A 24,138-nucleotide genomic window follows, 5' to 3' on the forward strand; every position below is an offset into this window, starting at 1 on the left:
TGTTTCTGAGAAGCCCTGTTTTCCTCCAGCCCCCGGCAGCTGATCTGTTTCCTGTGCGGACTCCCCCTCCGCTTCACCATGAATGTTGCGTTTCCTCAGCATCAGGGCCCCTCCCATTCCATCTACACTGTCTGTGAGGCTCTTCCTCCACACCTTATCCACGGTACCTGTAGGGCAACTCACATGTTCGCATCTCCCCTGCTACAAATCAGTTGTCCACGATGGCCTTCGTAACATCTCCATCCACTCCACAGCGGCTCAGAAGATACCTCCAAAAACAAATTTAAGGTGTCGGTCCACAGGACGGCACCAGCACCCCAGTTACATAAGTGAGAACCCAGGAGCCACGCCCTTCTCGCGTGGTCCAGACGGTCAACCCATCACTGGGGTCTCAAAGTTTGACCACTGTTATTTCTCCATTTCAGCTACTTTTTCCCTCGTCCATTGTTACCATCCTGGCTCAAGCTGCATCACCTCCCTCCGCAACTAGTAACACTCTGGCCCCCTGTCTCCACCCCCCTCCCCCACTCATTCCCACACAGCTGATCCTGTCATTCCTCTACTTGGGACCCTTTTATGACTCCCACTGTTCTGAGTATTAAGACTGAAATCCTTAAAGTGACCTTAAAGGCCCTGGGTGCCTACCTCTCCTTCCTCACCTCCAATCTCTCCCTGCATCTCTGCACTCCAATCACAAGGGTCTTTTTCAGTGTTTGAGACGCTGGGTCTTGGTTCCTTCCACCACAGGGCCTTTGCACATGCAGTGCTTCCCCCCACCCCACCCCCTCTCAGAATGCTTTCCCTGTTCGTCTTGTTAATGTCTTCTCTGATTTTGCATCTCAGCTAAAGTGCTTCCTCATTTCCTAGACCAACCAGGTCACATCCCCTTTATGATAAGAGCTCAAGGAGCTGTGTGTCTTTCCTTTACAGTATTAATCACAATCCAAAATTTCCGTGAGTTTGTGGTGTTACCTGGTGATTATTTGCCTCTCCGCTAGACTTGGAAGCTCCACGATAATGTCTGTTGTCACTGTTTTGTCCCCAGGGCCTAGCACATCTGGGTGCCCAATAATGTTGAACAAATTAGATGCTGCTGGAGAGGGGGACAAGCCTGGCATATCGTAAGTTCTCAATAAATATTTGTCCTTTTGACTTTCAAAGGTTGTCGAGACACAAACGGGAAAATGTCTAGCAAGCAGTTGGAAGTGTGAAAATGAAAACATTGGATTTTTGTGATGCAGATCATAACTTTCGTGACCCATGAACACACCAAAAATTCCCATTTATGCAAAATAACAGAGAGAAAGGGTAGGCAAACTCAAGACCTTGCTTTTCCTTGAGGTCGTCTTTCAGTGTAGACAACCCTGGGCACTGTGACGCCTTCCACCAGAGTGTAGTCCTTTCACCTCCAACCTCTACTTGAGCTCAGTTAAATTTTCTCTCACCTCCTGTGATAGCTCCCAAATATTTTTTCAGCTCCTCTTTTCCCCAGGGATTGACTCGACAGCACATGATCACGGAGCTGCCATCCACCTTCCCTCTGCTCTCTCGGAAGCCCACTCTCTGCATGTCTTAAATGCCTGCCTTCCTGTGACTTGCTTCTGCCCTGTCCCCCTTCCCAGATCTTTGCCTTGAACTCTAGTTCCTCCTCTCACCTCTGACTTTCTGAAGGGTATTAGCTCTGGGACATTTTTCGAGTTCCAACCCCCAAGCCCAGAAACTCTTCTTCTCCTGGGGTTACAAGCAACCAGATGCAATCTGCATGCCTGCTTCCCGACGTTTGTAGGTTTCCCTTTGCTCTTTCAAGTTGGGCAGCCTGTCTGTCGTGGGCCTCCTTCCACTTCTGCACATGAAATCACCTTACAATAATCTCATCATGGGTTTCACGATCAAAACCCATTTATCCAGCATCTGAAGAAAACACACTCAGTTTTTCTTTTCAGGTTTGGTTGATAAAGCAAGATACATGGTCTTAAAAGCAACTGTTCAATGACAGCCATAACGACAGTTAGCAGTTAATTATAAATTAAAAGTTAAAAATAGACCATGAAAATGTTCTTTTTACAATTACACAATTAAATATTTCCTGTCAATTTAGGTTGGCTCAGATGTTTCCCTTCGAAAATGTTAATTTTGTTATAGAGATTGATTTTGTTGAGACAAGAGTTGGGGCCTTACACTTTTTGTTCTTCCTAGAGCAAGTTTTACCAATGTTCATTGCAAAAGATTAGATTAAAAATCTGAATGGAAAGTTTTAGAACATCTAGGAGCATACAGACCTTCACAGTAGGATTTTTCTTTCAGTTACAGACACAAGAACATTCTGCTCATGTCTGCAAAGGAAGCAGAAGTTGCAGCCAACTATAAATGTAATGAGAAGTAAGTAAATAGCTGGTGTCGCTGTCACAGCTCACTCAGCATAAAAAGTAAAGTAACGGAGGATGTGGTAAGAAAAGAAAATGCGTTTTAGCAATTGTCTCTCAATAATGTAAAGTGTCAACATAAGAATTCTTTAAATGCAGAATGTGATTTTTATCTTGACAGTGTTTCTTTGAAGTCTTCTGGGAACACGTCTTAACTTATTGAGCAATTCTGACTTATGCAATCACATACTTCATTATTCATCTGAGAAGCAGAGTGGCTATTCGGAGAATGAAGCTGGGTTCTGTGTTGGAAAGGGCTGGAAAAGCAGGTCTGCAGAGACTGGCAAGGTGGCCACCCTGTAGGGCCTGCTGTGACCCTGGGCCTTTCCCTAAATATGCCCTAGAGGTTTTTACCAAATTTTCCAGGAAGCTCTGTTTTCCAAAATGGCTCAAAGCAATTAGAAATAAATTAAAGTCAGAGAAAGTTTACTCTCTCATGATTTTAAGATTGGAAAACACATGTAAGAATTGAAATTTAGGGAATTCCCTGGCAGTCAAGTGGTTAGGACTCCACAATTCCACTGCAGGGGACATGGGTTCCATCCCTGGTGGGGGAACTAAGATGTTGGAAGCCACGTGGTGTGGCCAAAAAAGAAAAAGAAAAAAAGGAAAAATGGTTAAGATGGTAAATTTTACATCAGGTATTGTTTAGCATAATTGAAAAAATAAAATAATTTTAAAAAGAAACCTAGTGGTAGAACTATTACGTAAAGGCTTTTGAAAAAAATATAAGGTATGAAATATTTCTGGTTATTCATCTACTATCTATTAATTGACTACTCTCTTAAAAACAATAATAATCCACTTTTCCATAAGTGTGACTTCCAGTAATATAAACCCTTTGGGAAATGTCCAGAAACTGAGGACAAGAGATGTTTTAATACTTGAAATAGCATCACAAGGCCCTAGCTCTCCTCTGCATAGGAAAGGCTTTTAGGAATAAGAGGTTCTGGTAGCTCTTAGTTTGCATACAGTTTTGAGAAGCGAAGTAATCTTTCATAGCCAACAGCAGACTAAAAGCAGAAAATTAGTGGGAATTCCCTGGCAGTCTAGTGGTTAGGACTCCACGCTTACACTACAGGGGGCACAGGTTCGATCCTTGGTCGAAGAACTGAGACCCCGTAAGCTGTGTGGCAGAAAATTACCTAACAGAGGAAAACAACAAAAAATCCCACAAAAGAACAAACAAGGTGGGGAGGAAAGTAGGGTGTTAAGTGTTTAGTGTGGACAGAATGTCAGTTTGGGAAGATGAAAAAGTTTTGGAGATGGATGGTGGTGATGGCTGCACACAATGTGGAAGGTACTTAATGCCCCTGAACTGTACAGTTAAAATGTGATAAAATGGTAAATTTTATATTATGTATATTTTATTACAATAAAAAGACAGTAAAAAAAAAAAGAAAAAAGAGTTCGTCATCAAAGCATATCCCCCAACTAATAAACTTGGTACTGCCAAGTCTTTCTAGAAGTTCCTACGAGTTTGCAGAACCAAAACCTCCCAAGAACAGTGTACCAGGAGATCTCCCTGGCTGACCCAGAGTGCTTGGTCCTGAGAAAAATGTGATCTTTAAAATTTTGATATTTCAGGGCTTCCCTGGTGGCGCAGTGGTTGGGAGTCCGCCTGCCGATGCAGGGGACACGGGTTCGTGCCCCGGTCCGGGAGGATCCCACATGCCGCGGAGCGGCTGGGCCCGTGAGCCATGGCCGCTGAGCCTGCGCATCCGGATCCTGTGCTCCACAACGGGAGAGGCCGCAGCAGTGAGAGGCCCGCGTACCGCATAAAACAAAAAAACAAACAAAAAAATTTTGATATTTCAGACATTAAAACAGCCTTTAAAAGTTCATTCAATACATTCAGATCAGCAGTTAAGTTCTCTATATGTAGTTTTGGGGGGAGAAAATGGTCCTTGTTCTTGAGGAATTTATAATCTAATTAAGGAGACAGACCACATGGGTATAAAAAAAATTAAATCAGTGTAGCACACCTTCTTTCTAGTTTTCCGGGCCTTTCACAATCTAACCCTACTCTACTTTTTCACTACTCCCCATAGAGAACATTCTTTATAGTTAGCAGATTTGCTGTGTGTCCTCCACGGATTATTAACAAGGAGGCCTTTTCTTTCCAAAAAGACAAAAATTGTGTCTAGAGACCAGAGCCTGCTTTCCAGGCACTAAGGTATACAGAGGCTGAGTCATAATCAGGTTTCTTGCATTCACAGGTGGGGGAGGGGTGGGGGAGGGGAAGCAGGTAGGTAGTCTCAGGGCGCATTGCACAGCAGCCTCAGGGAGAATCCTTAAAACATCCTGGCCCCGCATCTGCAGGTGAGGTGATGCTGGTTCCTGCCAGCCCTCAGCCTCTGCTCTGTCTGCTGCGGGAGGCCCTGGGCCCCCCTTCCTCACTCCACAAAGACCATTCCTCTCCCCTCAAAGTAAAAGGGAGCTGATTTGGTTTCGGTTTCCTTATTATTAAGTACATTGTGATCATGACTTTTGAGATTACCTGAAGACAGCCTTATAATTCAGTGCTTCCAAGCTCTGGCGTCAGATCTACCAAGGTTGGAATCCCAGCTCTTTGGTCTCTGGCGAGTTAGTTGGGCTCTGTGTATTTTAGGGTCTTCTTCTGTAAAATGGGGTTAATAACATGGTTGACTAGAGGATTAAATGAGATAATACACAAGTTTAGGGCAACACCTGGTATACACACGTAGTATATGTATGTTAATCAATTAATTTATACATGGAGAGGTTGCCACTGCCACAGGCTTTGTGCTCAGTGGGACTTGTGCTGTCTCTCTTTTCTCCTCTTGGCGACTGGATGCATTATGTGGATGAACTTATGTAGCTGATTATTTAAACAGTTTTTAAGTATCCTATTTAGAAGTATCAGGAATTATAAGACAGAAATCACCCAGAATCACTATATCCAGAGAATACCACTTTTAATATTTGGCTGTATACTTTATGGACATATATACATATTTTTGTTTGTTTAATATATGTTATATTTTATATAATATATATCATTTATATTTTATGTATATAGCTTAAATATAAATACATGTACTTATATTGTTTCTCCAAGTTAGATCCTGTACCCTATTTTGTCACTATATATATATATATTTTTTTTAAATTTTTATTTATTTATTTAAGTTTTGGCTGCATTGGGTCTTCGTTGCGGTGCGCGGGCTTATTGCGGTGGCTTCTCGTTGAGGAGAACGGGCTCTAGGCGCGCAGGCTTCAGTAGCTGTGGCTCGCGGGCTCAGTAGTTGTGGCTCACGGGGCTTAGTTGCTCCACAGCACGTGGGATCGTCCCGGACCAGGGCTCGAACCCATGTCCCCTGCACTGGCAGGCAGGTTCTTAACCACTGTGCCACCGGGGAAGTCCTATTGCTGTGTTTCTTGAACGCATCAACAAGAGTGTAAGCTCCACCAATGGGTAAATCGTGTAGTTTTGCTCACTGTAGTACCAATGGTGTTTGGTTTAATCCATGGTTCATGGCAGGTCCTCAAAAAAATTTAAAAAACAAAAAACCCAAAGGAATGATTGACTGCATGTCAATAAACACAATGTTCTCCTATATGGTGTATCAGTTTCCTCAAGTAAACCTCTATTTGGAAAATTACCCGTTTCCAATTTGTTTCATATATATATATATATATATGTAAAAATGTTTAAGATATTTTTTTAAAAGGCACAAAGAATAACACACTACACATTATTGAATCTAATCACTCAGAATCAACAAATTTTAAGATTTGGACAATTTGTTTAAAATAAAGAAATAAAGCACTGGAGAGAAAGTCGTTGTCCTTACTTTTCTCTCGAGTCTAATTTCTGCACTCCTTTCTACACCGGCCACAGCTGTAATGAGTCTGGTGTGTACATTTTCAGTCCGTGACTCTACTTGTATAAAGAACGTGATTAGCATAGGTTCTGTGGGATTATATTTCTCAACATGGTATCATAGTGTAAATATAATTTTGCCACTCCCTTTTCTCCACTCTACAATGATTTTTGAAGTCTATCTACATATCCTTTGAAAAGTACAGCTAGTTCATTCACTTAGCTATTTTACATATTTTATTTTCCCACAGTTCCCTACTGCTGGACTTTTAGGTTCTTCCTGATTTTTCACGATTGCAAACAATTCTATAATGGTCATTGTAATCCCAAAATTTGATTAGGTGTCTCGCACATAAATTGTAAAGTCCATTAAATTCCTTTTATTTACGATATATTTCTTTCAGTTAACTGTGTTTCTGTTGTTGAAGACATAGCAAGGGCAGGACCTTTACCTGCATACAAAGGGAGGAGGGGGCCAGCCCCGGGGTGGGGGCGGGGGGGAGGGAGGCCTGTCCGGGTGCGAGCGCCCGGGGCGCAGGTGAGGGCGGAGGCGGCGCCGCGCCGCGCGTCCAGGTGAGCCTCGCGGGGGGCGGGGCGCAGGTGAGCCGGATCCCGGCGCTCAGCGGTGGCCGGGTCATCGGCGCACGGGGACCCCGGGCTGTCCCCTGGCAGACAGTCCGGAGCCCGTCCGCGCGGGAGGACGCGGGACGGCAGCGCCGCGGTGGGGGGACGGCGGCTGAGGCCGCGGACCCCGCACGGACGGGCGGGCGGACGGACGACCTCCGGGCCCCGCGCCCCCTGGGCGGCCGGCGGGCGCGGGCGGGGGCGGCGCTGACGCGGCGGTCACGTGACGCCCCAGGAATGCCAACAATGTAGCGAATGTCCCGCTCGGGCTGCGCGCTGGGCCGCGGCGCGAGCGCCGGAAGATGGGGCCGCCCGCCCGCCCGTCCGCCCGGCGCCCCGCGTCCCCGCCCGCCGGCCGCCCCCGGGCTCGGCGTCCCCCGCGAGGCCCCGGAGCCGCGGGCCAGGCGGCCGCGGACGGCGTAGACGGCGCGAGGTGAGCGGGGCGGCGGGGTGCGGATCAGGACTCGGGACTCAGCGGCGGGCGGGGCCGCGCGCTCGGGCGGAGGGGGGTCCGCGCCGTCGAGCCACCTCGGCCCTCGGCCCCTCGCGGGCAGGTCGTCCCCGGACGGAGGCCGCGCCGCCCCTCCCCCTCGCGGGCCGCCCCTCCCCCCGGGCCGCGCCCCCGGGTCTTCCCCTCCCCCACCTTCCCCCACCCCCACCCCCACCCCGACCCCCGTCTGGAGTCCGGCCTCCCGCGGCGCCCCCCTGCGCTTGGCGCCCGCCGGGCTCCGGACGCGGGTTCCGACCCGGTTCGCGGCGCCTGGCGACCCGGCGGAGGCAGGTGGGGCCGGGGAGACACACGTGCCCCGCCCGCAGGCCTCGGTGGGACCCGGACCGTGCGCGCTGTGTGCGGGGTTCGTCGTGTGGACAGATTACACGTACGTGGGGGGCAGGGGAGGGGGTCTCCCTGGACAGGAGTCCAGACTTCAGGACTCACTAGCCCGGGACTGTGTGAGACCCAGCGCTTGGCAGGTAGAAATGCAATGGCCAAACAGCTCTCTTCCCAAAGTGTTCAGCAAATACGTGCAATTGTAGAGGAAGGTTTGCCCCCATTTTACTAAGAAACATGAATGGAAAGTCACAAAATGTGTGATGTTCGCACAGGTGTTCAGTTTGAATTTTAACCTAGGGGTTGACAGGCCTTCCCTTGGTAATGGAGAAAGTAACTCCTGGCCCATTATTAGGGAAATTGTGCTCAGGAGAGCTTGATTCATAGTTTCAACTCAAATCCCTGCTTGATGGATCACCATTTCTGAGCGCTCAATCAAGAGACTAAGCTACTTTGTATCTTTTAAAAGTTTTTTCTTTAGCAAATGTATTAATAAGAGAGTAACAGAAAAATCTTCAAAATAAGAATGCATAGACTGTTTAAGAAAGTCTGTTTTAAATTATAATTAACAAGACACTGTGTTATTCAGCCTGTCATAAAATTTGGTCTCATTATCCAGGTATACAGAGCGCTGTTTAAAGAATATGCCAGCATTCCTTTGAAATTAAAATTGCTGAACATTTAATGAATCTTAAAATGTCAAGCAATTTAAAATGATATCTGGGCAGAAGCTGTCATGAAAAATTACTAAGGTGAATTATGAGAATCCCGGAATTTTTGAACTGGAAAAGATTCTTCTAGCTTCTTCATCTAATTTGAAATCGTTTTGACTTAGGTGTAAATGGGAGCCGTACATATTTCTTTTTCTTTAGCAAATCGCAGGGTTGGGGGAGGGACTTTCCTTTGGTGGGAGGGGAATGTTTTTACAATAAGATGCCTTGTTATTTTAAATGATGTTTTGTAAGTAGCCAGCCCCGGGCTCCTAAATCCCACTGCTTGTGTGGGTTGGGCGTGAGGAGGGGTGTTGAAGCTGATAAATTCGCCGTAAACACCCAGGAAACATTTGGGGGAACTTTGTGGGGGTGTTCTGATTTGTATTGGAAAAACCAGACTAGCACAGGTTTTGAAAAGCTGCTTTTATGTTTTATTTCATGGTTATAATAATGTGGAACTTCTAAATAATGTTCCTTACTGACTTTTAAAAAATAAAAGGTTTGAAGAAATACAGAGGATAAATTCACTGCATTTACTTTGTTTTGACTGTAAATCTGCTCTAAAAAGGAGCAAAATATTCTGATCAACAGAACGAAGAGCTTGGGCTTGAACATTTCTAGAACATTTCCGACTTCCAGCATGAAAAATTCCCTGAATCTCCTTCCTTTTTAAAAAAAAGCCTATTGCTCACTAATTCCTATGGACAGAACTGGGCGTCCCGAGTCCAGGGGTCACCATCCCCATTGTGTGCTGGTGGCTGACGCTCTGTGTGGGGCGGGGAGTGGGCTTTATGACAGAGAGCACCTGTGACAGCTCCCAGAGCCTGGAGGGAGCCCTGTTTGGCCACTCAGGTCACTAAGTGTTAGTGTTAGTACTTTTGAGCCTAATGCTGTTTGATTTACAGTTTCATTTTGAAAGTATGATTAGAACAAGGTAATGCTGGAAATAAGGATAATAGTTACGGTGCTAAAATTAGGGTGGAAACTGGACGTTGTTTAATGTTTGCCGTTCACTCTACGAAAGCTTTATTTCGCTTGCCGCTCGACCGCGTCAACCTAATAGTGACAAGTGGTCGTTTAAGTTAATTAAATACTTTTTGTTCATGTGCCAGTATTTGACATTCACAGGAATTTTCTGGAGGACAAGGGAAACTCTCATATTGTGTCGCAGTGGTTTGTGTTTACCGTTAACTGTTCCGATACTGTGGCATAGAGCAGATCCTGTAGTCTCTAGATTCGTTAGCACGGTGAGAATCTTTTCGAGGATGTAAGCTGGCTTTTGAATGGAGTGGGCTTCTCTTTGGAGTACTGACCGCCCTTCTCCAGGCCGTGGTCTTCAGCAGGAGTGCTAGGGACCAGCTCGTTCCTTATGAATTAATTAACTCCATCCTGTCTCACGAGTGTCACTCCTGTGTTTTCATTAAATGTACCCAGATGCACCTGCCTCGCTCCCCGACATTGTCTGCCTGTTCATCTTTTCTATGTTTGAGCCTTTTCACAGGAAGTTCCGGACTCCAAGAATAGCTTCACACTTCCTCCATCAAATCATAGCCCTTGCGCCTTTCCAACTTTGGTGAAGTGATCCTTTCTCTGGGAGGTTTTCTCCAAATAGGCCTGTGCACTGGGATTCCTTGGATGGTCATGTATCACCTCTGTCCACAGCAGTGACTCTCCAGTGGCATGGGTGGTCCAATCCCTGGCCGCGGAGTTTCCGAAACTTGAAGGGGAGAGGGTTTCAGAGGAGGTGAGGCTTCTCAAAGAGTGGAAGCCCCTGCCAGGGTTTGGAATGGAATATAAGGAGACCCATCCTGTTGGGTTGCTTGCTGTTACGATTGCTACAGAGAACAGGTGACAGATTTATCTACAGCCTGGTCATTCCACGTGGTCATCTTGAGTACAAACTGCTATAGCTCCGGGCTTCCCTGGTGGCGCAGTGGTTGGGAGTCCGCCTGCCGACGCAGGGGACACGGATTCGTGCCCCGGTCTAGGAAGATCCCACATGCCGCGGAGCGGCGGGGCCCTTGAGCCATGGCCGCTGAGCCTGTGCGTCTGGAGCCTGTGCTCCGCAACGGGAGAGGCCACAACAGTGAGAGGCCGGCGTACCGCAAAACAAAACAAAACTTCTATGGCTCCATTTTTTAATGCTGTTATTCATAATGTGTGTCTCTAAGTGTATGTATGTGTATATCTATATACACACACATATATATCTATATATCATACAGATATCATGTACAAAGCAAACAGGGCATGTGGTAGTTTGTTTTCCCTGGATCATAAACTTATTTGGGGGTGAGGCCCAGTTCTACCTGAGTGAACCCATATAACGTCCGGTACAGCCTTTGGCCCGAGTGGGAGACCTCCGTACCCGCTGAAACCTTGTGACTGCGCTCTTGGTTGGAGAGACGTCCTCAGGGACCCTCCTGGCGCGGGGTATCCCCTGTGAGGGCTTCCTGGCTGGGGCAGCCCTGGGGAGGTCCTGCCACACGGTGGTGCACGGTTCTGACATTCGGCATCCGGCTGCAGGCCTGGCCTGGCTGCCTGGTTTATCTCAGCTTTGCCAGTTAGTTAGAGTAAGGATATGATTTAAGTAATAACTGGAATTTTAGGTCCAAGAAATACTGTTTTAAAAGTGCCAGCATGTGTCCGTAGTGCGGGCCCTGCGGTCCGTGGGTTTGGTCGGTTCCTTTGTCGGTCGGGGCTGCATGTCTGTTTGGCAGCCAGTGTGGGTTGTGAAGTACTGGGAGAAATTAGAATAAAAAGTCTTGAACATCTGATAGCATTTTCCAGGATTGGTTTAAGAACTAGAACTGGGTTTGGTAGGGCCAAATTAAGGGATGATTAAAATATTGCTCTCATATTAGGTTTTTACAGGAGCCACCTATACTAGGAATAGGATTTAGTAGTTGTCACAGCTCCAGATTTGAAAATGACTTGTTTTTGTCTTGTGACTTGTATTGCAGTTTTGTTTTTTTTTTTAAGAAGCATGAGAAAAAAAAAAGAAAAAAGAAGCATGAGAGAATAACACTTCATTGTTAGGAGATAATACAGGGGCTTTCTTTGCACATCGAGAGTATTGCAGTTTTAAAATTCCAGTGTCTTGTAGTTTCTTTTACTATTTTATTTATTTATTTATTGGCTGCGTCGGGTCTTGGTTGCTGCGCGTGGGCTTCCTCTAGTTGTGGCGAGTGGGGGCTACTCTTCGTTGCGGTGCGCGGGCTTCTCACTGCGGTGGCTTCTCTTGTTGCAGAGCACGGGCTCTAGGCGTGCAGGCTTCAGTAGTTGTGGCTCGTGGGCTCTAGAGCGCAGGCTCAGTAGTTGTGGCGCACGGGCTTAGTTGCTCCGCGGCATGTGGTATCTTCCTGGACCAGGGCTCGAACCCGTGTCCCCTGCATTGGCAGGCGGATTCTTAACCACTGCTCCACCAGGGAAGCCCTGTAGTTTCTTTTAAAGTATATTTAAATCAGTTGATGATACCTAAGAAATTTCTAAAATTAGATTACTTTGCTTGCTACCCCCGTTTGTTTGTTTTTTCTTTTTTCTTTTTGGCTGCACCGTGGCCTATGGGATCTTAGTTCCCCAACCAGGGATCGAACCCAGTCCCCAGTATTGAAAGCACAGAGTTCTAACCACTGGAGCACCAGGGAATTCCAGTACCCCGATTTTTTAAAGACCCATCCATGAGGCTTTAGGGTCGTATTTGTAAAACTCTCGATGAGAGCTTAGTAAAACGATACCGCGGTGTGTCAGAGTAGCTCGTTTCCAGCTGCAGTCTTAATTTGACAGATGAGTATTCTCGTGAAAAATGCTTTCAGAAGTTCATAATTTCACCACGAAATCAACTGCCGTCAAACTAAAGTCTAAAGTACAAGGTCTCAAGCTGAGAAAATACTTTAATTCTTTGTGTAACTAAAGGAAAGTTTCATCCTTACCAGCTTATTCAGGCAGGACCAGTTTGCCTGTAGGTGTCCTACATGCTCACCTAGGAAGCCAGGTATGCCCAGGAGACCGTGGTGGGAAGGCGGTGAGAAGGGGGGGTGGGGGTCTCCCCCCGCCCCCGCATGAAGGAGCTTTCCCAGGCGCGGCTTTAGGAGGCATCACTGAATAACTCTTCCAGCTTTCCTGTATGTTTGAAAATTTTCATAATGAAATGTTGAGGGGGAAAAAAAAGAAACCAGGACGTCTGATCCAGATTCTGTTTGGGGGCACCTCCACCTGGTATTTCTTAGCTCGGGTAGGAATACAGATGTCGACACAGAAATGTCTGGTCTCTCCCGTGCTGCTTGGCTTCATAATTGGAATGTTTGTGGGGCACACGGGCACTTAAACCCCCAGTATTTGCAGGCGCATGGCTCTGGGAAGCCCCTCCCCGTTGTGTGTTTCAGTGTCCTGGTGGAGCGCGGAGGGGCAGGAGGTTCAGACCTCCTGCGGGGAGAGTTTGTCCACTGCCAGCACCCAGTCCTGAGGTCCGGCCTTTCCTTGTGGAGCTGTGTTTAGTGAGGGAACACGATCAAACACTAGCTAGCTGGATGTGAACAGTTAGATGACTTTGCATAATGCTCGTCATTGTAACCATTCCTAAGTGTACAGTTCAGTGGCATAGAATACATGAACATTGTCACTGCAATCAGCACCACAGTCTATATTACAGACGTTTTCATCGTCCCAGACAGAAACTCTGTACCCATTAAACAATAACTCCCCCTCCCCGAGCCCCCGGTGACGCCAGTCTTCATGTCTCTCTGGATTTGCCCCATAGGAGTGGATCCCACGCTGTTCGTCCTTCGGTGTCTGGCTCATGTCACGCAGGGTAACGTCCTCAGGGCTCATCCACGTTGTAGCAGGTGGCAGAGAGCTTCGTTCCTTTTCTGGCTGAGTAACATACCGTAGTCGTGCAACTTTTTATAGGAGTTTTGTGTAAATGGCAGGAACACTGTGTCTGAAACCTCAGAGAAAGGGCACTGTGTTTTCCGAGGGCCGTCCCCGTCCACAGCCCGTGCTGCGTGTTCTCCCGAGGGCGCCGTGGGGCAGGTTTTACCCGCAGTCCAGGATCGCGGGGGACGGACTCAGACGCTTCCGGGCAGCGGGCCCCTGCCCTCGTGGCGCTTACGGTTCAGGTGGTTGAGGAGGAAAGTGGGCACACTTGACAGTGCTCTGCGGGGCTGTGGGTGGCCCGCAGGGTCTCGGGGGCTGGGTGGGCGGGAGACCCTCTGCCGTGGGTCACAGCTTTCAGTGCTTCTCCCTTTTAGAGTAACTCCCAGGGAATTTACTCAGAACCCTCCTGGCGGCCCCACACCCTTCTCTCTGCTGCTGCGGCCAGGCAGGGAGGCCAGCCCTGCGTCCTGGCTTTGACCTTCTTATAGCCCTTTTTCCTTCTCCGTGGACCATCTCCAGGGGCCGAGTGGAGAGCAGCTTTCCCTATCCTGCCTGTGTCGCCTGGCAGCGGCCTGAGGCCCATCACAGCCTGCTGCCGCTCTGAGGACCGCCGCTCACCCGCCTAACTGTCCCTGTCCCCCGGGGGTGTCGCTGCTTCTCACCTAGGCCCCTGTCGTCCACCTGGAGTGTCCCAGCTTTGTCCCTCCCAGCCCTCTGTCCAGTTGGCTTCCTGACTCAACTCTCTAAAGGGCACTTGGCTGTGCCACTTCCTGGCTCGGCCGCAGACGGTGGCTCCCCGTGGAGTCCAGACGTGGCCGTGACCTGGAAGGTCCTCCCCATCAAGCCCCTGGGCGCCTCCCAAGCATCACCCCTCCAGACTCTAGGAAAGGCCTCTCCGCGGCCCTCAAGCTGGTGGAGGAGCCTGTGGACGGCGCATTCCTCTGCTCCTTTGCATATGCTGTTCCCTGGGCTGGAATTCCAGTCTTCCCTGCACAGAGGTTTAGTTCTCTCTACTCCGGAGCTTTTTCTGACTTTCTCCTGTATTCTCCCATTTGTCAGATGATTCTTTTTCTCCTCTTGGGCATCTCTTTCTTTGGAGCAGTTTATCTGCCTCCCTCACCCTCTCCTCTCTGCAGTGTGACCGTTTGCAGGGGGGATGGGTTGGGGAGGGGTACCGGAAGGACCCTCCCTGAGTGTTGTCAGGCTCCTCCTTCACATCGGTTATTTATTGCGAGGACAGTATGATTTATGACTTCTGTATTTCCATTTTCAAAGGAAGGGAAGAGAGCTAAAGATTGGAAACAGTAGTTTGTGTGAAGGTCGTAGGGAAAGGTACAACTCCTGTCTGTTCTCAGACTCCAGACATGCTCAGCAGCTCCTTGAGAATCTGTTCGTTTTTGTTGGAATGTGAACTTGCGGTTTTAGACGGTTAGGTGTTTCAGAACAGATGCCTAGACCGCGAGGTCACTGAGAATGAGCGTGGGTGCGGTGTGCCCCATATTACACCAGCGCAGCAGGGCTCTGGGCTCGGGGCCACTGCACGGGAGCCTCAGCTGTGTCTCAGCCAGTGGGTCACTATCGCGTGCTCAAGGGCGTTTCAGCGACTTTAACGTATTAGATGTTGTGTTTAAAAATATGAATTTCAGGGCTTCCCTGGTGGCGCAGTGGTTGAGAGTCCGCCTGCTGATGCAGGGGACACGGGTTCGTGCCCCGGTCCGGGAAGATCCCACATGCCGCGGAGCGGCTGGGCCCGTGAGCCATGGCCGCTGAGCCTGCGCGTCCGGAGCCTGTGCTCCGCAACGGGAGAGGCCCGCGTACCGGAAAAAAAAAAAAAAATTGAATTTCACGTTGAAAATTTTATGTAGCCTGCTTTTCTTACTTTCTAAATAGAATCTTCTTGTAGTTACAGTGAGAAAAGGGACTGGTAAAACCTTTTGAGACCTTCCATCTTCCCATCTCTAAGAAAGGAATAGTAATTTTATGTCATTTTTTCAGGTTTACTGTTGTATATGGTAATGTAATAGATCTATGTAAGTTAATTCACATGAAATGCTTAGAACAGAGCCTGGCACTTAGTAAATACTGGATAAACATTAGCTATCTCCCCACCCCAGTGGGGGAAGAGGGGTGAAAAAGGCCGTGAAGCACGGTTCCATTTTACAGCCTCTAAGCTCCTCACTGAAGGAAGTCCAGGCCCCTGTGCCCCTCCCGTTAAAGGAGGCTCCAAGAAGGATCCGTTTTCCTTTGTTCATTAAAACTCAAAGCGATTGTACTTCACTGTCTGATCATTGGGTTCTGTGGTCACGGCCACGTGGGCTGCCTCCAGGGCAGCACAGCTCAGGACGGGAACAGCAGTGACCACGGGGCGCTGAGCCTCGCTCTGCGCTCACCCGCTGCTGCCACCTGTTGGGCGGAGGGGAGGGAGGTGACCTCACCTGTCCCCGGCTACGCAGCCCTGAGCCCCTGAGCCCCTGAGCCAGGTGCTGCCGGGCAGCTGGCAGCTAAGGGCAGCATCAGGGCTGGGCTCGCCTTCTGACTGCCGGCATGACAGCACTCAGTGCGTTAGCCGGGAGCAGGTGGAATCACCGTGGGGAAGTGCCCTTGTGACAGTGAGCTCTGTACCAGCATGACAGTGCGTTAGCCGGGAGCAGGTAGAATCATTGTGGGGAAGTGCCCTTGTGACTGCGAGCTCTGTACAGAGAGTCTGCTTCCACGCTGAGGGGTGGGTGCCGCACACAGACGGCTTGCATCTGCACAGCCCTTGTTACTGTGGTCACCGTGTGACCACCCACATGCTGTTACCAGACCCCTCCATGCAAGTGTCAGTTTCCACAAGCGAGACATTCTCATTTTATTTTTATTATTTATTGATTTATTTTTGGCTGCGTTGGGTCCTCGTTGCTGCACGCGGGCTTTCTCTAGCTGCGGCGAGCGGGGCCTGCTCTTCGTTGAGGTGCGCGGGCTTCTCATCACGGTGGCTTCTCTTGTTGCGGAGCATGGGCTCTAGGAGTGTGGGCTCAGTAGTTGTGGCTCGTGGGCTCAGTAGTTGTGGCGCACGGGCTCTAGAGTGCAGGCTCAGTAGTTGTGGCGCACGGGTTTAGTTGCTCCGGGGCATGTGGGATCTTCCCGGACCAGGGCTCAAACCCGTGTCCCCTGCATTGGCAGGTGGATTCTTAACCACTGCGCCACCAGGGAAGCCCCGAGACATTCTTATTTTAGTATTTAGGTCAAAATGCCAGTAAGAAGTTGACCACTTTATAAAAAAACCCAGAGGAGTCGTGACCCTCAAAGTCTCATAACACATTGTGTGAACCTTCAGCGTGGCAGGCTGTGGTTTCTTTCAGGAGGTTTGGGAGGGTTTTATAAGAAAGAGTTCCCAAGGTGTGGAAGGACCACCAGTTGAGGTGAGTGGAGAGGCTTGTTAGTCATGCTGTGGGGATGCAGGGCGTGGTGTGGACCAGCCGCTGAACCCTCGAGCTGTGGATTTCCAAGTGAAATCATATTATAAAGGAGAACTTTAAATGAGCTGTCGGTTGTTAATACTGTTGTTCTTGCCCCAAATTGAGTATTTATAAGAAAGTATTGGCTTCTGCAGTGGTATGTCGTTGCAGGTTACATGTTACAGGAGACCCCTGGGGTGGCCCTGCCTGTCACGTGCTCGAACCAGAGGTGAACCGTATCTTTATCTTTTCTGAGAGGTGGTGTGTTCTTTCTTTATCTTTCCAAGTGGAATATTTTCAGGATCATGGTCCATTTCTGAAAAGTGTCATTAACATTATGTGGGAACCACAAATGAACACCTCTCATTTTCCTTTTCAGGTAGAGACGGTCTTCAAAGTGAAGTCTCTGGAAAATGTTCGGTTCTCTGCAGAAACTACAGAAACGGAAGGAAAGAACATTTTCAAAACAACATTGTTGTGAAAGTGTGTTTACAACTAACTGATACTGTTGACAGTTTTGTTTTCGTTTTGACTAATAAAACACTTTAAGAAGATTGTATTTATGGTCAAAGGAAACTGGACTAACCATGCGGCCGAAGACTTTTCCCGCCACGACCTACTCTGGGAACAGCCGACAGCGGCTGCAGGAGATCCGCGAGGGGCTGAAGCAGCCGCCCAAGAACCCCGCCCCGGGGCCGCCCGCGGGGCCGGGCAGTGACGCCGCCCTGGATGCCAAGGCCCTGGGGGGCAAGGACGCGGCTAGGCAGCAGCAGCAGACGAGGACAGCCCCAAAGTTCGGGCCTTACCAGAAAGCCCTGAGAGAAATCAGATACTCCTTGCTGCCGTTTGCTAATGAATCGGGCCCTTCGGCCGCCGCAGAAGTAAACCGACAAATGCTGCAGGAATTGGTGGACGCGGGCTGTGACCAGGTGGGTGGATGCCCCCGGGAGGCTGCGCATCTGGGGTACAGAGGAGGCCAGCAGAGGTCCCTGGAGAGGGGTTTCTAGGCTACAAACCCGAGGCCCTTTCTGCGTCCCATTGCGCTGTTTTCCCCCTTCTCTCCAAAACCATCTTGCTAGCTGCTTTCCTTTTCAGGCAAGATCCGGAGATTTCTCAACTCTCCTGAAGTTGTGTCCCGTGCGCTTTCTGTCCTGTCCCTGTGAGGATGGGAAGGCTTTCCCACGTAGCCCTCTCCTTGGGGTTTATTTGGCTTATTGTGAGCTGTCGTGGGGAAGAGACTGGCTTCCTTGAACTTGTGTTTGGTTTGTGCATTTTTTAACTCAGCTAAGGGGAAGGTTGGTTAACATGAGTCGGCTCTTTGCCTCTGTTTTCTCCTGTTTTAAAAGATAGCATCTATGCTATTAGAGGAGACGTAACTATATTAAGAATGAGAAAGATAGAAGATAAAAAGCTTGAGAAATCATCAGAATGGTGGCAACACAGCCTGACTTCTCACTGCTTAAGAATAAAGGCCAGTTAATGGAGGAGACATCAATTACACAGAAACACACACGGGGGCCGTGCGTACGATCTTGTGCTCTTCACGTGGCTGAATAAAGTCCGAACCGAGGGGCAGGACCGTATAAAATGGAGCTCATGTCCAACCAGGTAAAAATGTGTCGTGACATGTAACTAGTAAAAATGCAACTGTCTTATGAAACGGCTTCTGAAAGCAAGCGCTGTATCATCACCTGTCATGTGAAAGTCAGAGCTGCATGAACGTGGAAATAGACCAGGCACGTCTGCCGCCTTGCAAACTGAGTAGGATTTCATGCGCAGAGCGCATCAGGATGGCTTGAGCACTTCTAGTTTCTTAGAAACAGCGTAACTACGTACTCCTGGCCTCACAGTCACGGGAACTGGGAGGAAAGAGAAACAACGCCCTCTTTTATTTCCAAAAGCTACCTCAGCCCTCTTATAGTTTCTTACCGGAGAACTTAGATTTCTCAGATGATCTGTTTGGGAAACTAGTGGCGCTGTTTTGTGGGGCTTCCTTGACCCTTCGGGATGTGCCGGGATTGACCTGGGTAACGAGCTGCTTTCGTGAAGCCCAGGCTGTGAATGGCGGGTGCAGAAGGTTAGCAGTGCGAGCTGGCAGCACAGCCACGGCCTTTCTCTCTGTGAAAATATGAAGCTGTCCCCTGACCAACAGAACTTGATGCTTTTGAAGATAGGATGGAGCCGTCCCGGGGAAATAGTGGGTGAGATTGCAGGTACTCAGCCCAATAACAAAGCTGAAACCTTCTTTAAATCACTTGCAAACAAAAGAGGTAATCAGAGCCGCTGTTCTTGCAGTTGTGATAAAAACAGACAAATCAGGCAAATGATCCGGAGTACAGGTGGGATCTCATTGTGGTAAAATCCATTCGTGATAACTACAGTGCAAGAAATAATGAAGCTGGCGCCGTTTATAGTAAAACACGAATATGGTAAAATTAAGGGTCGGGACACCCATAAGTTCCCATCAGCATTTAATTTATGTTCATTGCTGGTAGAAAGGACTCTTTACCCTTTTGATGCTCCTGAAATAATCCGTCAGATTGGTGCATGGTGTTACTTTGTGGCTTAAAACAACCCTGCCTTCTCTCTGACCCTCCAACTCAGACTTTTTCTGGCCTGGTTAGAGGGTACATTTGCTTTCAGAGAATTCTGGTTGGAAAGTCATTATGTGAACCCAAATAATGTGAGGAAAATCTCAGCAGTACCTCTAGAGTTGTGTGTCTTGGATAAAGCAGGTGATTAGAATTCCCGTGTAACAGGTACAGAGAATTCCTGTCGGTGCAGCTTTTCCCCTTGTCTCCTGTTGTATTGCCTTTTAATCTAGGTTCAGTTTTGTTTTCTTATATTTTGAGTTTAAATGCCATTTTAACCCTCTATTTATAAGAATGGCAGTAAACTCCCAGTTTTCCCAAGGTCTTATAGGTCCTTGTTGGTGATGACACTCTTTATATGCAGTGTTTTATCTACTGCATGTGCACACATTTTTTTCCCCATTTTATTGGGACTCTGATTCAGTTTCTGGGAAAATGTAAAAGACTGTTCACTGTGTAATGGTATAATGTATATGTCAAACGGTGTAATGTTCATAAATCTTTTGCACATAAATCATTAAAGACTTATGAAATTTTCTATAGGGCAAACAAAGAGGCCAGTAGGTTAATATTTCTTAAGGAAGGAGCTGTTCTTTAAATATAGATTTAAGGAATTGGAAAGATATGTTTTTGATTGTGAGCATCCTGTTTTGTAGTCTCTTATTAGCACAAGTGATGATTTAAATTTAGCTCTTTATCTTTCTTATAAAATTTAGTTTCACTTTTTCTTGTAATCTTTATGGTTCCAAACGACCATATTACCAGGTGTTCCCTCTTTTTCTTCCTGAGACAGTTTTAAAAACGGCTAATTCAGTGTTGCCGCGATGTTCATATGTGTGACATTGCTGCTTCTCCGAAGCACTGATTTGTATTCGCCTGCTGCATTGTGGCGGGTTAGCGCAGGTAGGGCGCCCTCGGGACAGGCCTGCAGCCCTTGGGGCCCCTCAGAGTCTGTGTTGGGGCCTTGGGAGAGCAAGGATGTCCATGGCTCCTGGGCCCTTAGAGCAGCTGAGCGTTCCATCACGGTGTGTCCCCAGAGGGGGACTTAGGTGAGGATTTTCTTTCAGACGGGAGTCCTGGGACTTGTTCGTGCTTTTTCCCAGTGGATGACCTGTGTCCTGACCCTGCCCGCCTCCCTCCTTGCTCTGCCGTGGGCGGTGCTGAGTCCAGGCGCGGCTATGTTCCCCTGGTCCCGAATTTCTCTGTTGGTATAATTTTCCTAATCCTGACTTAATCCAGTTTTCCTCACTTTATTGTATGTGTTTAAGTGAGTAAAATCTTTAACGAAATGTGGGTAGGAAGAAATGTAAACAAACAAATCGATTTCTTATGCCCAATTCGGCCTGAGGAAGAAAGCCAGTGGTCAGGGACCCGAGCACAGCACCAAGTAGACTGGGGTGATTTGGTCAGTAGGAAAACGGAGAGAATTCTTGGCATCCTCAAGCCAAAAAGTGCCGAAGAATCACGTTTCTCAGCCCACCACACAGGGTGCTCCTTGACCCAGGTCCTTTTGCTGAGGCTGCGGCGCTGGGCGTGCTGCTGTTACAGTGGAAGGACAGGCCGTGGTGGTGGCTGCGACCGTGTGACCCCGCGCTGTTCCGAGACCGCATGGCAGCGGTCAGAGAGGGCTCCAGTTGCGACCCCAGTGACTCAGGCTCCCCCCGCCCTGGCAAGCGTGGTCGCACGTGCCTGTCACACACGCTTGAGCGGAGGGAGGACAGCGGTGCCCACGGAGGGGCTTCCTCCTCAGCGACTTGGTCCCCTCCTCTCGCCCCCCTCCTCCCCCCGGCCACGCTTGCCCAGCCCCGCTTCCCCCGGACAAGCTCATGCCGGAGCTCTGTGGACATGTCACACTGTGTCAGCGGTGATGCCATCTCCCCTCATCCCCGTCTGGATCAGCTCACCTCCTGCAGGAACCCCGGTTCTTGCCTCCGGGTTTGAGCCGACCCTGGTCAGACCGCCAGGCTCCGTTGTTTCTTCTTTTTTTCTTTTTGGCTGCACTGCACGGCATGTGCGTGATCCCCTGACCGGGGATCGAACCCCTGTCCCCTGCACTGGAAGCGCACAGTCTTAACCACTGGACCTACAGGAGAGTCCCGGGGTCCGTTGTTTCTAACTCGTAGGCCCATGGTCGGCCGCCCCTCTCGGCGGTTGACCCGCGAGTGTGCCCCGCGAGTGTGCCCCGTGTGCCCTGGAGGCCCCGCGTGGCCACGGGGCTGTGCCCCTCATTCGGCAGGAGCAGTGATGGTGGGAAACGCAAGCTTTGCAGAGAGGATTCCGGGCGCTGGTCCACTAAACTGTCCCTCAAGTCTCAGGCACTAGAACAGACAGAAGCACAGCTCTGCCTCACTGGCCGTTATCAGGAAAGGGCCAGGGGGTGACCCTGAGGGGTGCTGATGCGAGGCTGCCATCCCTTCATCCTGGTGACAGGTGGCCTCGTTGGCCTCACTCCCAGGCCGGGGTTTTGCTATTGAGGGAGATGCAGGGATTCAGGTGACTCGTATGTTTCCTCCTCTTCCTCTGGAAAAGGGACTCGTGTTCAGGGTTGCCACTGCCCTGAAATATTAATAAGAGCAGGAGGAAAAAAGAAACGCTTGAGTTGAGGAATGTCAGTCCTGTAACAGGAAACTGTCTTAACAATGACTGTGGGTGTAGCAGCCTTTGCCTTTTCCCCGTCTGTTTTTTCTTTTCTTTTTTTTTGATTTTCAAATTAATTTCGGCCCTGCCAAAAGATAAACTATACCTTTCTAAATAGGATTTAGACAAGACACTAGCAAATCATACCTTTGTGTCGTACCTTCCCCCAGGCTTCCCCAGGTTATTAAAGTAGCGTGTGTTCATTGCATACTTTCGGAAAATACAGAAAAGTATAAAGGGAAAATAAAAATTGCCTGCAATTGTATCAGCCCAGATATGACCACTCTGAACATTTTGGTATAAAAGTGGCCAAATTTTTTTTCTAGTTAAAGGAAATTAAGGGAAGTTATCAAGGAGTGATGTGCCCAGGGTGGCAGGTGGAAAAATGCTGGTCACAAAACAGCACGTACAATATGATCCCAGTTCTTCTGTTGCAGAAATATATGCGTTGACTCTCTCCCTGCTCGCCTTCCCGCTCAGCTCTCCCGCCAGGCCCGGGACCGCAGGGCTCCTCTCCCCATCTGTTCCCTGCACAGAACCCTCCGAGTGGTCACTCTGGAAAGGAAGGAGCCTGTCCTTTCCCTCCGGAAACCCTCCCACTGTGCCGGGGACGAGTTCTTGGCCTCAGGTCCCGCCCTTTCCCGCGGTCGGCACCCTGGCCCTGCCGGCTGTGTGGCCTCTTCTCAGGCTTCCCAACTCCAGCCCCCCCTTGCCTGGGTGATGCCCTCTCTCTTTGGAGGCTTGTCTTAGTGTCATGGATTCAGAAAAGCCTTTTCTGATCCCCGGTCTAAATTGGAACCCCCTGTTTTCGTTCTTTCATTACAGCGGAAGTTCCCTCCATGGCGTTTATCAGAATTTGTTTCTATGTGTGTAGGTGTGTATTTCGTTCAGTAACCATCTCTCCCTTCACGTTGCAGACCCGTGAAGCGGTGGCTTTGTTCTGAGATCACCGTCCTCTAGGCCCTGAAACTGTGCAAACCCTCAGAAGTGAAGGGATAAAGATTTCATCATAAACACTTTTGTCTGTAACATCTGTGTTATATTCCATTGTTCAAACAGATGTTCTGTAATTTATTGTAAACAGCTGGTGTTAAAAGGTAAACCGAGGCATGTTAAACATTTTAAGAGTTTATTTGAGCAAAAATCTATTTGAGTTGGACAGCACCAAGTCGGAAGTGTTAGGAGCTCCAGTGACCAGGCAGGGGAGAGGGAAGCAGGAGGTACCGGTGGGCTGCAGCGAGGCCTGGCCACCGCGAGGGGCAGAGTTTCGGGCTCGTGCCCGGGCTGACGTGGCATCAAACCACGCAGGGCTCGCGGCCTCCTCGTGTGAGCAGCTCAGCGCTGGCGCTGAACAGCCTTCTGCGGGAATCATAATGGATTTCACTGATTTCCTGGGAATAAATTTTAGAAATGGAATTACTAGGACAAGTGATAAGAGCATTTTTATAGTCTTTATTTGAATCGCCACATTTCTTGACAAGTGTTTAAGTTGCACTTACGCTTTCAATCCTTCCAGCAATGAATGAGATCTGTCTTGGACTCGTCCCTGACCAGAGCCTCTCCTTCAGCCATTGTTTAATGAATACTTTCCCCGATGCCTGCAATTTTTTCCTCCTAAGTAGCTTTCACATCTCTGTCTTTTCCGTGCTAACACCCTGCCCTACCCTAGATTCTCCTGAGAAGTCCCCCGACCCGCATTCCTCCTGGTGGCCTTTTCCTGAAACGAGGCCGCAGCCACCCCCTTGGGAGCCGCTGCACTTCCTCATCCGACCCCGTCCTTTCTCTCGTTACCAGGCACACCCGCCTGCCCCGGCCGTATGCCCCTCCTTACACGCCGGCGGCCTGCCGAGTAACTGCCCCGCACGCACTGTCTGTCCTCCCGCTGGGACCTCCCTGGCAGCCCAGCTGCATCCCACCCCGCCAAGGCCCGCTTCTTCTGTGGTCCATCGTGTGGCCTCCTTGGGCAGTGGGTTCCCGCACGAGCCGCGTTCTCCCTTCCCTGAATCCCCGTTTCCATCAGGACCCCCCAGGCAACCGTGGTGGCTTACACGGGGTCTTAGGGATTTGCTGGCCCACCTGGCACGTTTCGCAGGTGAATTAGCTGAGAACCCACAACAGTAGAAGGAATCGGTGAAATTAAATATGGATCAGTGGACATC

The 24,138-nt window shown here is 49.1% G+C and overlaps 1 protein-coding gene across 3 annotated transcripts in view; it reads left to right on the forward strand.

Annotated features, from left to right (window-relative positions):
* Window positions 1-6,889: 6,889 nt before the first annotated feature.
* Window positions 6,890-24,138, forward strand: part of LATS2 (large tumor suppressor kinase 2) — a 42,417-nt gene continuing 25,168 nt past the window's right edge. Inside the window, exons 1-2 of one of the 3 annotated variants that reach the window (XM_089899761.1) lie at window positions 6,890-7,327; window positions 17,131-17,680. In XM_089899761.1, the coding sequence (XP_089755887.1) occupies window positions 17,339-17,680 (342 nt within the window). In that variant the 5' untranslated portion in view covers window positions 6,890-7,327; window positions 17,131-17,338. Of the gene's footprint in view, window positions 7,328-7,354; window positions 17,681-24,138 lie in introns of those variants that run through there. The other 2 variants (XM_022574476.3, XM_089899760.1) reach the window with 2 other exon arrangements.

This window comes from Delphinapterus leucas, chromosome 18, assembly GCF_059928025.1.
Source record: "Delphinapterus leucas isolate spDelLeu-1000000601 "Yukka" chromosome 18, BTC_Dleu_Yukka2, whole genome shotgun sequence".
Lineage (NCBI taxonomy): Eukaryota > Metazoa > Chordata > Mammalia > Artiodactyla > Monodontidae > Delphinapterus > Delphinapterus leucas.